Raw genomic sequence first — 17,544 nt, forward strand, 5'->3', positions numbered from 1 at the left:
GATGACTTGTGTGTTTCATAAAAGGTTTTCACTAAATGTTTTGGGACCCAAAAGGTTTTCAAGTGGAGTTAATTTTGGCCCAAAAAGTGTTTCAGGTTAATTTTATTGTTTTTCAATTTTTTAAATTAACTTCCTATTTTAATTTTAAATCAAATAAAACCTTTCTTGTATGAGGTCATGTCTTTTCAAGTCTTTTCAAATGGTGATGCAGTTGCATGGTTTTAGAAATTTGCTTTTGGGTACGGTTACCAACACTCCCTCTCTTCCCTCCATAACTTCTCCACACTCTCTTCGGTTTCTTCCCACTCACTTTACTACTTCTCTTCCCTCAAAAGATTGAAACTAACCAAATGAGGAAGAAAACCATTGCAAAAAGGGCTCCTCGTGAAAAGGTTTTCAAGCTACCCACAAAGCCTTCCACTCGCTCTCAAGACCGCACCTTTACCCCTTCTCCTTCTCCTCCTACCTCTCCTCCTCGTTGTGACCCCATGGCTCGGACCAAAAACACTCCAAGGTTTCCTGCCTCTGCCAAGCCGACGCCACCACCAAAGGCCACACCTTCCAAGCCTGGCTCCTCAAAACCGAATTCAGCAAAGCCTAGCTCCTCCAAAGGCAAACGTCCGGCGATTGAGGAACCCATTCCCGAACCAACACAACCAAAATCCAAATCGGTTCCAATGCGCTCTCAACGAGGTAACACACGAGTCCCTCTCAAAAACGTTAAAGAACCAGAAATTGGACCTTTTGATCACAAAGCTCACTTTTTGACCTCTCATTCAAACTATAATCCTTATAGATTCAAATCTGCCATGAATAATAATTTTTATGAGGGAGTCATCCAGTATCGTACCCTATGCCCTTCATTTCTCGCTAATTTGCCATCTTTGAAAAGAAAATGTTTTCTTTTTGTTGATAACTTAATTTTTATGGACTGGAATCACCTTTTTGACATCAAAAAACCTGTTTATCCCTTGTTGGTCAAAGAGTTTTATGCAAACATGACTTATCATGAAGGCACTGCTCATTCGTATGTCAAGAGCTGAGATATCGTTTTAAACAATGAGACCATCAGTGATGCTTTGAAGTATACTGATGTTGGGCCCTGTGCCTACACGTCAGTCAAGTGGGATGAAGGAGTTGGTGTTTCTTACAATGATGCCCTGGCTAGTATTTGTGAACATATCTCCTTAATAGATGGCATTACACCCACTCACAAAGCCCTAGGATATGAGCGTGCTCAACTGCACCGAATAGTCAATCATATTATTCTGCCTTAAAGCGGCTCATATCAAAGGGTTTCCTACACTGATACTCTTGTTTTATATGCCCTTCTCACCAAAACTGAAATCTCATTTGCATATTTGATGGTTAGATACATGTTTGACTCTGTTAGAAGTGAAAAGGACAAAGCTCTTCCTTATGGCATGTTTCTAACTTGCATTTTTGAGTATTTTGGTGTTGACTTGACCAATGAGAAATATGAAAATAGACATTCATATCTAAAGGGAGGTGGTTCAGTGAAACAGAACAAAGGACCCACTAGATCTGAAAGAGTCGTCCTAGATGATGAAGATGAGGACTTTGTCCCTGAGGATTCTCCTGCTCCTTCCACCGAGGGTACTTCCATTTCCACAGGGAATAAATCCACTCTGCTGAATGTGGTCAAGGATGTCGCTCAAGAGTTTTTTTCCCAATCAAATCACTTGATTGCCATGAGCAAGGAAAAAAGGAAACTAGCTAGCAAGCATGAGAACTTTCTGAAGAAATCAAGGGATAGGGTGGCTGTGCTTATGACCTTCATTGATAACCTTCATTGATAACCTTCACAATGATGAAGACATTGCCACTGATGTTGAAGAGGAAGCTGCTTCAGAGGGGAATGGTTCTGATGCCTAGAATTTGTCTCATAAAAACTACAGCTGCTGTTCTCTTTTTGTCTCATGAATTCTGCTTCTTTAGCTACTTTTGAACTGTTTTATTTTGGATAACTGTAATAACTCTAGATATTGCTGCACCTGTGGTAGTTTAGTTAGCTATTTGGACTGTGCACTAATCTTTCTTGCAGGGTTTATTGTGATATTTTTGTGGATCTTGCTTATTATCAACCCTTGATGACAAAAGGGGGAGTAATAGGAGCAATGGCTGGCAGATTACTATTTTTTTTAGGACTTTGTTTGACTGCTGCAGATTTTAAAAGCTTGATTTGCAAATATTTGCAAATGTTGTGAACTGTTGTGAATGAGGTTGAAAACTTACTTTATATGTTGCTATCTTGACCATGACCCTGTTGTGTTAAAGCTCTATTTTGGCCATTAAAACTATCACTGTTTGCTATATTTTTGGTTGGTACATAGCATCTGTTTGGTTCCATAAAAGCATATGTAAACAGGAAAGAAGAGAAGAGCATAAATCCAGGGGGAGCAAATCTTGAAAAAGAAAGGGGGAGCAACATAAAAGCAAATGACAAAAATCAAAGGGAGTTTCTAAACCTTACTCAAACTCATTTCTTTTGCTTATTGCTTAAATCATGTTTGTCATTAAGGGGGAGATTGTTGAGTTAAGAAATTAACTAAATTAATTAGTGATGACAAACATTATTTTTGGGAAAATAAATAATTAGTCTTGATTAATTATAATTGCATATTACTAATTATTTATAAAACTGTTGTAGGCCAAAATCTGATTTACAGCCCAAATGGAAGGGAAAATAAAACAAGAGTGATGGGTTAATGAAATAAACAAAGCCCAAAAGGATTCAAAGCTGAGAAATCAAAACGGGCCAAGCTAATGGATACCCGATCCAAGCCCAAATTGATTTCAATTCTCTCCATCTTGCTCCAACCAAAGCAACGTTCCTCTCCTCTCTAATCAAGTCAAATCAAGACTTCAGAAAAAGTAAGAAAGAGAAAGAGAAGAAAAGCTTCCTCCATAAGCCAGTAACCAAAGAAGCAAGAAAGAGAAAATCTAAGCTTGAAGCACAGAAGCTAAAGCAGAAAATCTAAACCAAATCAAGCTTAGGTTAAAGGTAATCCATCTCATCTTGCTTGCATCAAATCTTCTTCCCTTCTTCCCAACTCTTTGCTCTATCCGAAAATGGCATTCAAGGGAAAGTTGTTCTCTGCCCTATTCTGCTTCACATCTACGGTCACAAGTGATACTTGGGGACCAAGTAGTTTTTCAATGGCTAAGATCAAGTTGACCATAAGAAGATTTCTATTGTTACTGCTTTGTGGCTTTCGGTCAAGATGAGGAAGTCAGAGGGAAAGTTTCTTCTCTAAGGATTAAGGTGAAAAAGTGAATCTGTGAGTTGGTGAAGCTCAAGGCTCAAGGTGCTGACTTTGGAAGAAGAACCCAGCAACATGCAAGAAGATAAAAGAAGCTTGCTGTTCATTCAGAAGGTAAGGAGAGAAAACCAGTGAATAGAGGTTTTGTTCTGAGAGAGCTCTTTGAAGAAGTTTAACTAACTGGACAGTGTAACCTAATCAAAGGTGCATTCCGCCAGTATGAAGAACTGAATCAGAGGCTTGCTAATCTGGTTTTTCGCATAGCACAGAGGCTGTTGATGAAGTCAATCTCCTTCATTTTTTACAGATTGTAATGTACTTTTCTATGTTTATCTTTCTGTAATTTCTTGTGAGAAAAGGCATTGTGAGAAAGCTCAAGTAAAAGCCATGAGTAGAAAAAGGCTGAGTGATACACTTGAGAGAAAAGCCTAGAGTTATTTTTAGATTTCTTTAGGTGTGTTTATGTCTTGTATCTTGTACCTGTGAGGTATCCCTTTCTTAGTTGGGTTAGCACTAAGAGGTATAGTTAGGTATTAGCATAGCCAATGTCAAGTTAGGTTAGAACTTGAGTGTGAAAGGATTGGTTCAATCCTGTGTTATTGGTGTATGTAATACTGTTAACTATAGTGAAATTCCTCCATAGTTGTGGAGGAGACTGGATGTAGGTTGCATAGCACAAGGCAACTGAACCAGGATACATGCTGGTGTTAGCTTTTCTCTTCTCTGCTGTGTTCTATTTTCTGATATTCATGAGACAAAAATAAATTATCTCATAAATTTCCGCTGCTGAGTTCAAACAGAATCAGAATTGCAAATTTGTTTAAAAGGGTAATAACAGCAACTAAAAGGAAGGCATAGATTCAACCCCACTTCTCTAAGCCTACCATAACCTTCACTATCCTATGGTCATCTAGTCTAAATTTTCACAGAACATTATATATTAAATGCAAGAAACCTAAACCATACCTTGACCGGTTTCCACGTAGTGACCAAGGCAACTTAGCAAAACAAACACAGCCCCAAAGGTTCAATAAAACACTAGTGCTCAACCACCACCAAGTTCCAACATCCACAAATTCAAGTTCCAATTATTTATTCACAACCTAATACATATTCATAACACATGTACACCCAAGTTTAATACCCAAAGCACAAATTCAGAAAATTGAATAGAGTTATGGTATCCTCACCTTACCCAAGCTTCGTATAAGCAAGAGTGAACGCTTTCCTCAAGCTAATTGGATCCTAATACATCAAAAAGCAAAGAAATTCAACACCACTACATAATTTTCGAAAATTGGGGGAAGGAAAGGCTGAGAGAAATAAAGTAGCTTACCTATGAAATTGTTCCAGTAGAATCGTAGAGCTCGACACGATGGTCGCGTGGCAGCAAACGGTGCGGCGATTGGAGCTCGAATGAAAAAGATACGGTGATTTGAAGTAACGTAAGGGGTTAGGGAAATTTCTTTTCTTCTCTCCCCTGTTTATGCTTTCAGCGTGTTCTTGCTGAAGTGGGGAGGAAGAAGAGCCTTGGCTCATTTAAGTGCTGGGCCGGTTGGGCCCACGGGCTCGGTTTGGGTCCGGTCAATCTTGGGCTGAATTCTTTGAAATTAGTGTCAAAATTATCATTTTGATGAGTTCTATCCTAATTTAATATAATATTCATATTTCTAATTTTCTTTATTAAAAATTAATTTATTGACTAATTATTTACTAATTTAACGGGGTTTACATATGGTGCAACACACTATACCAATTAGAATGACCAATGCCGGCATCCCTACAAACCCAAACTTTAGTGTTATCTATTTTTTTCCCACCAATCATTGTAAATAATGGAGCCGATATCCATTAACACTGTATATCGGGTAGCTTGTGCTCTTATTCATTGAGTCTCAACTAAGTGCAACTAGTTTTCAATTTGTTGTGTCAGTTAGATGTACTCTGACATATTCTCTAAACCAATAAGAAAAATTATTTAGTGATGTATCAAGATTTGTTTCTTAGAATAACCTATGATACAATAGGATAAATAAGGAAATTTGTTTAGTGATGTATCATGATTTATTTTTTGGAATAACCTCTTATACAATAGAATAAATAATGAAATTTCAGTGTACCAAAATTTTGATTAGATAAAAAAGTTATTATCTTCCTCTAATTCATCTCCAACCTCCTGATGCTTGGTTTGTTCAATTTCCCTTTCATCATAATCAACTCCATTGTACCCCTCTAAAGGTTCATACTCAAGATAGTTATCCCCGAAAGCTAAATGTTCATCTTTTTCATATTCATCTATGGACTCCTTAACCTCCTCTTCTTTGTTCTTCACATCATTGAGCTTCTCCTAAAAAAAAAAAACAATTTTCTCATCATTAACTATGTTTTCTTTTTCTTCATGATTATTCACAACCACTTCCGTAGTTTCAGACTCTTGCCCAAGGTTGTCATTATGGTTGTTTTCAAGGGAGGTCTTTGCTCTTTTTACCGCAGCACCTTTCTTCAGTGTTCGTTGAGGCGTTGTTCGCAGTTTTTTTCCTCAACAGGGTTGAAGAAAATACTTTTTTCGAACAAAAGAAATTGACCTTTTTCGATGAGATAAAAAATGCAGAAAAATCCAAAACAAAATCAGAAAGGATTGTCGTAGCTGAAGAGACAATAAAAATTGGAAGGGAATCCAATTGCTGAGTACGAAGAATAGAGAAAATTTAGGTAAAAAAAAAAAGAACTAAAAATCCTAGATGAGGTGAATCGAAGATAGATGAACACAAAAAATCCTAGAAAATACAGAAAAAATTTGTGGTTGTATTGATGATTGAATTTGGAAGAGTGAGAGTAGAGAATAGGGTTGAAAAATAGGAAGAGAATTTAGTGAAAAAAAATTAGGATTAGGGTTTAAAAAAGAGAAAGGGACCACATTGCAAGTAAAAAAGTTTTGTTTGCCACGTCAGTTAGCCGTTGATATGCCAGCGTGGCAAGAATCAGTCCACCTCAGCTTTTCGATGTCCATTGATGGTCAAAAACTGCCAGAAGGACTACTCTAAGAAGAAGAAGAAGAAGAAGAAGAAGTAGAGAAGAGAGGTTTGCATTACCACATTCGGGACGTCATGCACGGCTGCAGGTGGCGGAAGGTGATGCGTCGTTGACGGCGGACGACCCGCGGTTGTAGCTGGTGGAAGAGGATGTGCGATTGCTGATGATGGGAGGTGATGCAGCGTTGTTTCTTTTTTTAACTATAAATGAGAGTGAAAGTGAGATTAGGATTACTCTTAATTTAGGGTTGTTTTTTCTTGTTGGGCTTCTTTTGCAGTCCATAAACTAATTGGTTACTTAGTGAGATTGTTTTTTAACATACCGAGAGAATTTTCGCACCAATCACTGCTATATATTAAGCTTCTGTAGTTGATAATACTACAATAACTTGTAATTTAAATAACTAGTTTACTACATCTCCTGCCACATCACCTATAGTGGTCTTTATTTCTTTTGTCAAGGTTACCTGCTTGCATAATCTGAGTCAACATATCATTTGATGGTAAATTCAGATATTCTAAAATATAATGCAATATCAAAGGTTCTTTTGATATATTTCAAGATCCTCTTCACAGCATTCTAATGCTCTTTTCATAGATTTGCCAACTTGCTGACCATTTTGACTTATTAAGAGATATTTGGTATGATGCAAATCATGACGTACATAAGGCTTTCGATTGTAGATGCATATAGTAATCGAGACAATTCTAACATCCCTTCTTCATTGCTAGGACAGATATAAGAGGATAATTTAAAATTGACCAAAAGTGGGATAGATATTGACTTATATTCTTACATGTCGAAACACCGCAATACATTCCTCAAGTTATTTTCTTGCGATAGCCAAATCTTCCTATCTTTTCTCTCTCAATAAATCTACATCCCTAAAATATTATTTGTTGATATCAAATCCTTCATATCAAATTCTTTAGCCAACTGAGTCTTTAATTCTTGGACTCTGTTAGGGCCTATTACCAACGTACAACAGCAGAATGATGAAATCATTATTATTAGAATTCTTGTAATAAATATAATGGTATGACTGAAATCTATTGTAATCAAAGATAATAATGGAGGAATCAAATCTCTCGTACTAACATCCTACAAGATTTGGTTAACCTGTATTCTAATTTTCTTTTTTTTTTAGATTTTTCAAGACTTTCTAGTTAGAGCATATATATCTCTTCTTTAAATTTACCGTAAAAAATAACAGTTTTTATATCTAATTACTTTACAAGTAAATCACATATAACACATATGGCATTATGGCAAGAACTATTCCAATTTTAGAAATTCCTACTACTAAAAAAAATATTTCATTAAAATTAATACCTTCTTTTTAGAAAAAAATCCTTTCACCACCAATCTTGCACGATAAAATTCTATTTGTTTATGACTATTTTTTTGCAGACCCATTTGTGCTACCAACGACTTTCCTTCCATCTGGGAATGGAAACATCTTTCCTTGTCTTGTTTTTGCGTGGTACTTCTATTTTTCTTTACATGGTGGTGGTCATCCATAAAAGAAGAATATGAATTTTTTACGGCCTCTTAAAATATTGATGGTTCTCCATTTTCGCTAACAAAATAAAATAATATACAGTATGGCATGTCATGACATAATCAATATGTCACAATAGTCTTCTTATTTCGCATGTTCTATAAATTTTAATTGGTTCTTGTTCAATTTGTTCTGATTTTATTTTGGAAGAGTCTTTTTCTCCATTCAAGATACACACAAGTAAAATTATTGACGAAAAATGAACGGAACTGAACTAAAAATTTGGACAATAATAAAAATAGTATACTAAATGATAAAAATTATAATTTTTTAAAATGTATAAAGAAATTTATAATAATACCCTATATATTATAAAAATTACACTCATTAAAAAAATTTCGCATATAAAAAATTTTACTAATATTTCTTTTAATTTTCGCTCCCTGATATTAAAAAAAAAAAAAAAAAAAAAAAAAAAAAAAAAAAGAAAAACTTAACATACTAATGGACATATAAGAACCCTAATTTATATATGTTTGATTGCCGGGGAAATCTTCTTTGTGGCTATACGAAGACATGACCCACGCTAGAAAAGAAGAGTTTAAATTAATTAAAATACCTCCTTGGACCAAAACTTTAACTTTGTATTATCTATCTTGTATAGTTGCATCTGTCTACTTCTTTCTAGCTACTTGCTGCTTTTATTTTTCTTGACCTGTCTTTGTACCACAAATAGCATGATGAGAGAGACTTTGTACCACAAATTTGACCATTTGCCAAATAGCATGATGAGAGATCAGACTTCATTTATGATGATAAACATGTTCAGCAAAATTTGCAGAAATTATTTTTTTATGGTTGTATGGGTGGTGTTTTGGTCGGATATTGGCTAAAGAGGAGAATTCCCGAAGGGTGGAGGTCACCCTCAATACGCCAGGGACGTGGTGACTTAGCCGGAGAGGGACGTGGCTTGCGCCCATTCAACACGCCCAGGGCGTGGTGACTTAGCTGGCGAGGGACGTGGTGTCACGCCAGGGGCGTGGTGAGTCACGACGGGGGGCGTGGTGCCTGGAAGCCCGTGAACGCCTGCGGAGTTCCAATACTGCTGACGCAGCACGCGGGGGGCGTGGTGCAGGCCTACCTGCATGCAGGGGACAGCCCCCCTCCGGGAACCAGCGCAAGTGTCCTCCTCCATGGGCATATATATTCACTCTTCTTCTCCCATGGCTAGGCTTCACACAGAAAGCAGAAAACAAGAGAGAAGGTAAGAAAGAAGTGTATCCGTGTAGGAGAGTGTGAGTGATAGTGATCAGTATTGAAGAGTAATAGTGAGTATTAGTGAGCTAAGTTTATACGGTGAAAGAAAAAAATTTTAGTTTAAGAGTTAAAAAAAAATGGTACGTAATTATTTAGCATCTGAAGAGCATATTATCAACTATTTGGATCATTCCATTTATGTAAATTGGTAGACTTTAATTTTTTTTTCTGTGTTTAAAGTTTATTTATTTTTTATGTATTTATATTTTTTAATGTATATATATTTTGTAATGAGAATATTATTATTGTGTGTATTTTATAAATATTTTATAAATATTTAATAATATTATAATAGTTTTTATAAAATAAACCTTAATACTACTACTCCTTCCTTCGTAATATTTTATAAATATTTTATAAATATTATAATAGTTTTTATATTATGTAATTTTTTAATTATTTTTTTTCTTTAATTTTTGTTGTTATGAATATTAAAAAAAATGTGTTGACTTTTTTAACATAAATATACGTATATTAATAAATAAATATTATAATAAATAAGAAATTTAAATTTTTAATAAATAAATAAATAAATAAATATATAAGCTATGTTGAATATTTTAATAAATAAGATATTAAAATAAATATGTGAATGTTTATTAATATATTTATAAGGATTATTATTTAATTAATGTAACAGATATCTTTGTTGATGCAGCCTAACAGGAATTTGTTGGTGCGTAAACTGGATCTGCGGAATTCGATGGTGGAGAACTACTTACGTGCCACGAGATTCTACCACGTCTCTAGAATTGGAGTCATAGGAGAATTTCACCCCATGTTAGCTACTCTGGTTGAAAGGTGGAGGCCTGAGACCCACACCTTTGTATTGCCGATCGGTGAGGTTACAATGACATTAGAGGATGTCGCTAATATATTCGGCCAACCCATTGATGGAGAGCCTGTCAGTGGATGGACAGATAGTAGTAACGACTTCGTTCAAAGTCAGGGCATAGCGGTATTCGGTCGTGTGCCATTAGTCAGTCAGAATGCGAAGTCCTATATAAAGCTGGGTTGGGTTCGACGTATTAGAGACGCAGAGCTGTTGGACACTGAGGAGTCCATCAGGCGATACGTCAGATGTCAGATCTTCTGTTTGTTAGGATCGACTCTATTCACGGACAAGTCGACCGCATATGCCCATGTGAAATATCTACCATTGCTTCGCGATTTCGAGTGGATCCATACTTATAGTTGGGGGTCAGCATGTCTGGCACATCTTTACAGAGCACTATGTCGTGCATCACGATATGATACAAAGGAGATGGATGGCCTTCTGAATCTGTTGTTTGTTTGGGCATGGGAGCAAATGCCGTGTCTTGCTCCCGTACCGAGACAAACGCTTCCACCGGCTGAGATACCAGTCGCCAGGAGGTAATAAGTCTTATTTTAGTTATGTGTTATATTCATGATGGATGTTTGACATATGATGAGTTATTTAAATGTTTTGACCAGTTGACCAGGGATATTCCAAGGGATATTCCAGTTGACCAGCATTGCATCGTTCTACGCGGAGTGCAGCTTCATGACTGGACAGTTTTGCATGGGCCATGGATAGTGGAGTGGGCCAACAGGCGACACAGCCGACTGCGAGACCTGCACCCCCTTCCGACCTGGGATTTTTTACTGACGACTGAGTACCGGGATTGGTACATGCGCTCCTACGGACATCTGTTGAGATTGACGGTGTACGTTCCTCATCATCTACAGCCACCTGCCCCACAACCACCTCCCCCACAGCCACCTCCCCCTCAGCCACCTCAGCATGTAGTGTTTGAGCCGTTTCATTATTATATACCACAGCCACCGGCCTACAGTCATGGTAGCCATCACACTCAGGGCAGCCACCACTCTCAGCAGTCTCAGTGCAGCCACCACTCTCAGCAGTCCCAGCACAGCCACCACTCTCAGCAGTCCCAGCACAGCCACCACTCTCAACATCATGATCCCATACTTACCATTCCTTCCGGTCATGATTGGTTTGACTTCTCCAGTGACGGACCCGGAGATCAGCAACTACAGCATTGGACTGACGCTGGTTTGGGTGGCTGGTCAGATTTTAGTGGTATCCCTTCACCGTCAGTGCCGGCTGATCCACGTAGGGCATCAGTAGATATGGGATATGGTTTACGGGGTCGTACTTCTGACCACACGTCAGAGAGTGCGTCATGTGATAGTGGTTTTATCCAGCGTCAGCGGACATACGCAGTTGTTGACACGTTCAACCCCGGTCCATCCGCTCCAGCTGAGGCAGGCGGGTCGGCCGCTCCGACAGAGGCAGGCGGGTCGGCCGCTCCGACAGAGGCAGGCGGGTCGGCCGCTCCGACAGAGGCAGGTGGGTTGGCCACTCCTACAGAGGCAGGAGGTTCGGGAGCTCCGGGGGTGGATGACTCAGTTCGAGGTCACCCATATGACCTACGGACGGAGCGAAATCCACCTGATAGGTATACTCCATCGCGGTTAGAGACGGGCATTATGCGTAAGAGACTGCACTGGTTTGTTGGGAAGAAGTGAGCTTTGGTTGTTAACTTAATGTAAACCGTGTTATATGTTTGGTTTGTTAACGTATGTAAATAGTGTTTAATGTTTGTTTTATTTACTTATGTAATCAGTTAATGTTTGTTTTATTAACTTATGTAATCAGTTAATGTTTTATTAAGTGACCATTTTAATATCAATGGATAGACTTCAATTGAAAAATACAAACACGTCCAATTTCAAAAGCATCGACTAACAAAATACAAATTAAAAAATACAAACATGACAATATTAAACTACGAACTAGCACCACTCGGTCCAGCACGCTGAGGACACCTACTCCGACTATGACCCTGAGCACCACAGAGACGGCATATCCGAGGACCACGCATGTCGCGTGAGTCCATTTCATTCAAGTATCGAGTCAGTTTGGGCCTGCCTTTAGACGTTTGCCGCTGCACGGGATTTGTGACCAATGTGGGTCCCTCATAAGCAGGCCATGTATCGGGATCACCTAATGGTGTGAACTCAAACCTATATACTTTATGAACCTACGTCATCTTGTACACATCATGCACATACAACTGCCAATCGAGATGCTGGTTAGCACAGCAAGCAATAACATGGCGACATGGTATTCGTTCAACCTGAAAGTGCCCACAGTCACACGTCCGTCGCGCAAGATCAACAACTAGCACCTTTCCAGTAGTCATTTCGCGCATCTCAAACACCTCATTTCGTCTATCAAAGCGGTGCACAACTATATTCCCAGCCTGTTGCATACTTGCTTCTATCCGCTGTTGCGCAAATGCGGAGTACGTATATCCAGCACGCTTGCATTCGTGAGTCTCGACACTCTTCCGCATAAAAAGTTCATTTAACCTATAATATGTTGCTCGGACCAACGCCAACACAGGTAGATTACGGGCACCCTTCAACATTGAGTTAATGCACTCGACAAGGTTCGTTGTCATATGGCCCCATCGATGTCCCTCGTCGAATGCCAATACCCAATGTCTGAGTCCAATGGCATCGCACCACCTAGCATATGCCTCGCCTCGCTCTTCCAACCTCTTATAGTTGATATTGTACTCCTCCACCGTTCTTGAATACCCTATGTTGACAACAAGCTTTTGCAAGTGAGGGACTTTGAATGCCCTTAAGAAGTTACTGCCGATGTGTCTTATACAAAACATCCACCATGCTCTTGGAGGTTGCCATTCACCACCGGAACGATTTACTACTGCCCGTATTGACTCATGTCGGTCTGAGATCATATCCACGCCATCTTTTCTAACAACATACATTCGCAGATTCCTGAGAAAGAAGTGCCACGCATCAGCTGTCTCTCCTTCCACCAAGGCAAAGGCGATAGGCACAATGTTCTGGTTCCCATCTTGTGCAACAGCGACTAGAAGTGTACCTTTGTATTTTCCGTATATGTGTGTGCCGTCAACCTGAACCAGGGGCTTGCAATGCCTGAATGCCCTAATGCATGGATTGAAACTCCAAAATACACGATGAAGTATTTTTACACCTTGTGCCTCCTCATTCCCGTTGTACAATGGTCGTGTTTCTATTTGGACAACTGAACCAGGCATCTTCTGCACCATGACCGAGAGCCACCATGGCAAGGCTTGGTAAGAATCCTCCCAACCACCGAAAACATTGGCTATGGACTTCTGCTTTGCCAACGAAGCCTTTCGGTAACTAATGGTATAGTTGAACCTTGACTGGACTTCCGCAATTATAGATTTCACCTTGATGGACGGGTCCGTCTCGACCAATGGCCTTATAGCATCAGCAACTGTATCTGAGTCCAACTTGGAATGATCTTGTGAAATCGTTCCGACCGTGCACGTGTGCCTACCGTTGTATCTTCGTATCTCCCAACAACCTTTTCTCCGTATCAAGCTAGCTCAGATAAGCCAGTCACATCCACGCCCGTACATCTTGCATTTTGTATAGAACGTCTGTGGCTCAGACTCATACACCTCATAGTCAACTCCTTTAGCAATAGTGAAACTTCTAATTGCTGCGACGATCGACTTTCTAGAACTGTATTTCATTCCAATCCGTAACTCCCCGTCCTCAGCATCGGCAATGCCTATGTCAACAAAATTAAAAAATAGTAAAAAAATTTAAAGTTAAAATTTAAAATACATATCTTTACTAACATTTTAAGAATATTCAGCTATTTTAATTTTCAACGGTTCGGTTAGACCGGTTTACCGAGTTTGACCGGTTTTCATCGGTTCATTTTCGGTTTCACCGATTCATACTGGTTCGTTTCCTTATTTGGTTTAATTAACGGACCGGACCGGTTTAATGTTTGGTTCATCGGTTTTTCGATCGAACCGGCCGGTCCGGTCCGATTAAGACAACTGTTTATTACTCAAACGAACGTATAAACTAACAAAAGATTATTATTTAGTCACCACGTACCTATGTTTGTATATTCCGGAAACTCGGGGGAATGCATGGCCTCGAGATCCAACTCACGCATAAAAGGTGGAACGTCCATCGGTTGACTGCTCGGCGGACCCACCACTACATTCTCTGCTGCTGCCTTAACTCCCACATTACCATCCTCATCTTCGTCGCCGGCCTCATAAGTGGCTTCGAAGTCATCTTCGCTGTTACTATTCATTCCTTGGTACACTACATCTCTATCATCATGTATATCTATATCATTCTGAACCGCCACTGCCTCTACAGTTTCAAAATCAACGTACACCTCAATCTGTGGGTGTCGCATCTGAGTCTGCCGGTGAATTTGAAACATCTTCTGTATACTCGCTTCATCAGTGATCGGCATGGCATCAAACTGTATTAGACCACCAAAAACCACAACCGGATTCCGGTACAGAATTCTGCTCACTCTCATTAACGTACCATTATCCATGCTTTGACAGAGGCTGTTCTGCAGCTCCATTAACGTCATCGTGCATGGAACCACAAACGAAAACGGATTCTGGGACACAAACCTCACTCTCTCATGAGTATTACGTACTATCTCACCGTTGCGATACACCACCAAATTTGCGGTGCCCTCCATTACACCAACAACAGCCTCAAAGAATCCTCACAACACACTCAAATCTCACTCAATATGGAAAACACTCTCGAGCTCTACCTTATATAGAGCAGTGCTGCCTGCCTCAACCAATCACGCTTTGACACGTGTCAGAACACCCCTGCGTGCTGAGTCATCACGCCCCCCACGTGTTGCATACTTGGACCAATCACTCTTCGCCACATCAGCACGCCCCCCACGTGCTGACTCGTCACGCCCCCTCGTGCTGCACCTCCTGGCCAACCAAACTCTGCCACATCAGCACGCCCCCTGTGTGCTGCTTAGGTGGCTCAACCACAGCATGCCACCTAGCCTCCACGCCCCTCACGTGTTGAAGGCACCACACCACCTGCGTGTTACCCCTTCATCTGACACGTCCATCTATTTGTAATACACACAGTTGCTCCATTTTCACTCAATACACCAAAATGCTTTCCATATTTAAATTAATGAGCCGCAAATTTGCTTTTTAGAGACAAAATATTCTTGTAGCTCATATACAAATTTTTTTTTTAAAATACGTATCACTTTTAAATTTTTCAGTTAAGCAATTAATTACATAAGTCTCAAAAAAAATTTTAAATTAAATAAATCTCATTCATAATCTATCTAAAGACATTTGAAACTAATTACAAATAGACGAAGAAACAAGTAATAAAAAATACTTTATAATATAGATGAATGTATATATTTTATCATATTTGTTACACATTCAAGTAATATTGTCATCTAAGTCTAACCAAGTATATCTAACATTAACAAAAATTACTCTCATTAAAAAGAACGTGATTACACGCACTACGTTATTGTCATCGTCTTCTTCTTCTTCTTCTTTATGTTTCTCCTCCTCCTTCTCTCCTACTCCTGCTCCTTCTCCTTTTCATTCTCCTTTTTCGCGTGTTTTCTCCTTATTGTCATTCTTTTGTTACTGCTGTTATTGCTGTAATTGCAGTAGAAGGTGAGAAAAAAGAGTTTTGAATTGTTTAGGACAACGAATCCAAATACACCTTAATTCACTCAGAAATGAACCGAATTTATATAATTATTGCGACACAATAACTCAGAAATGAACCGAAATTACATAACAATTGCGACACAATTAACTCAGAAATGAATCGAAATTACATAATGATTGCGACACAATTAACTTAGAAAGAAAGAGAAGAAGAGAACAATGGTAAATAATCTGCAGGTTTGAGAAGCAATAGATGTTAAAATAAAAGATTTCCAACATGAACTTAGAGATTTTTGCATGTGGATTTCAAGTTCAACTGAGAAAAATTTAACTACAATAGATAAAAAGATTTTTTTTTAAAAAAAAAAAGGCCTTTTAGAGAAAAGGAGTATATTCATGGTATCTTATATTAAATTCATAATTCATATCAGAACTGTTTGGGAGATTTCATTTTCTGGGTTATGAAGGTTGGTGAAATACTTTTTTTTCCTGTCTTTGTAGAATACTTGAAAAATATTCAGTGTATTCATTATTTCTTGTTATGTCTTTTTCTATTTAATTTTACTGGTTTTCTAAGGTATTGTCCAAGAGCTAAACTCAAATTTAACACATAAACTTAGAAATTGTGTTAAATTTGAGTAAATCAAGAAGAATTTTGAGAAAATAAAATAAGAAGAAAAAGATGAAGAAGAAAAAGAAGAAGAGGAGAAACAGTTTTGAATTGTGCAAGACAACGAGTCCAAATGCACGTTAATTCACTCAGAAATGAACCAAAATTATATAATGATTGCAACACAATTAACTCAGAGATAAACCGAAATTACATAATGGATTGCGACACAATTAACTTAGATGAACTGAAATTACGTAACAATTGCGACACAATTAACTCAGAAATGAACCGAAATTTACCATAGTAATTGCGACACATAAACTCAGTTCAAAAACAAGCACACAAATTTAAACAAGACTGAATCATGAACAAAAACAAATCCAAAATCAATTTTGGATCAGACATTGTCATTAATATGTTTCTTCTTCTTTTTTGTTTGATATTTTCTTCTCTTTTTCTTGGTTTTATTCCTCTCAAGAGAGTAAATCAAAAGAAATTTTGAGAAAATGAAAAAAGAATTGAAGGTGAAGATGAAGAAGAAAAAGATGAAAAAGAAGAAGAAGAATCAGTAGAAGATGAGGAGAAAGAGTTTTGAATTGTGCAGGACAACGAGTCCAAATGCACCTTAATTCACTTAGAAATGAACCGAAATTACATAATGGGTTGCGATGCAGTTAACTCAGAAATGCACCAAAATTACATAACAATTGCGACACAATTAACTCAGTTCGAAAACAATCACAGAAATAAGACTGAATTATGAACAAAAACACATCGAAAATCAATTTTGGATCAGACAACATCATCAACATGGCAAAAATTCAACAATAACATACAATAACAAAGACAATGATATGTATAAGAAGAAGAATAACAATGATGACGATGGAGGAGGAGGAGAAGAAAAAGGGAGGGAAAAAAGAAACTCAATTGAGAAAAAAGAAAGAATGAAGTGGTGGTGTTGCTGGTGATGACGATAACGAAAGAGAAGTTACGGCAGGCACATGAATTTAAAATATTTGGTTGGATTTAGTTAGGATTATGACTTGGATGTAGAATTTTATTGATATTTTATATGATACATAAACCCAAAATTAACTAAGTATAATCTCAAAGGACTAGATTCGATTCATAAAAACATTGATTATTATAATCAAAATAAAAGACAATTCACATTGAATAATACTAGAAAATCAAAATAAAAGACAATTCACATTGAATAATACTAGAAAATCAAAATTATAGTAGCTAATTTTAACTAATACTATATATGATAGGTTGTTAAAT

At 38.0% G+C, this 17,544-nt stretch overlaps 1 protein-coding gene across 1 annotated transcript; it reads right to left on the reverse strand.

Moving 5' to 3' along the window:
• Nucleotides 1-11,909: 11,909 nt before the first annotated feature.
• On the reverse strand, nt 11,910-14,671 carry LOC112720972 (uncharacterized). The gene is made up of 4 exons (XM_025772065.1): nt 14,059-14,671; nt 13,550-13,720; nt 12,261-13,426; nt 11,910-12,164 (listed from the first exon to the last, which is right to left on the reverse strand). The coding sequence occupies exons 1-4, from the start codon at nt 14,669-14,671 to the stop codon at nt 11,910-11,912; spliced, it is 2,205 nt and encodes a 734-aa protein (XP_025627850.1).
• Between the last annotated feature and the right edge of the window lie 2,873 nt (nt 14,672-17,544).

The sequence above is a fragment of the Arachis hypogaea genome, chromosome 11, assembly GCF_003086295.3.
Source record: "Arachis hypogaea cultivar Tifrunner chromosome 11, arahy.Tifrunner.gnm2.J5K5, whole genome shotgun sequence".
Lineage (NCBI taxonomy): Eukaryota > Viridiplantae > Streptophyta > Magnoliopsida > Fabales > Fabaceae > Arachis > Arachis hypogaea.

What these genes read in the sequence shown, in the direction of transcription:
- LOC112720972 (XM_025772065.1), bottom strand. Translation starts at nt 14,671, where the DNA reads ATGGAGGGCACCGCAAATTTGGTGGTGTATCGCAACGGTGAGATAGTA. An exon ending in TCCGGAATATACAAACATAG is followed by an intron (nt 13,721 to 14,058) that starts GTACGTGGTGAC and finishes TTGTTGACATAG; the next exon opens with GCATTGCCGATGCTGAGGAC. An exon ending in GTGACTGTGGGCACTTTCAG is followed by an intron (nt 12,165 to 12,260) that starts GTTGAACGAATA and finishes AAGATGACGTAG; the next exon opens with GTTCATAAAGTATATAGGTT.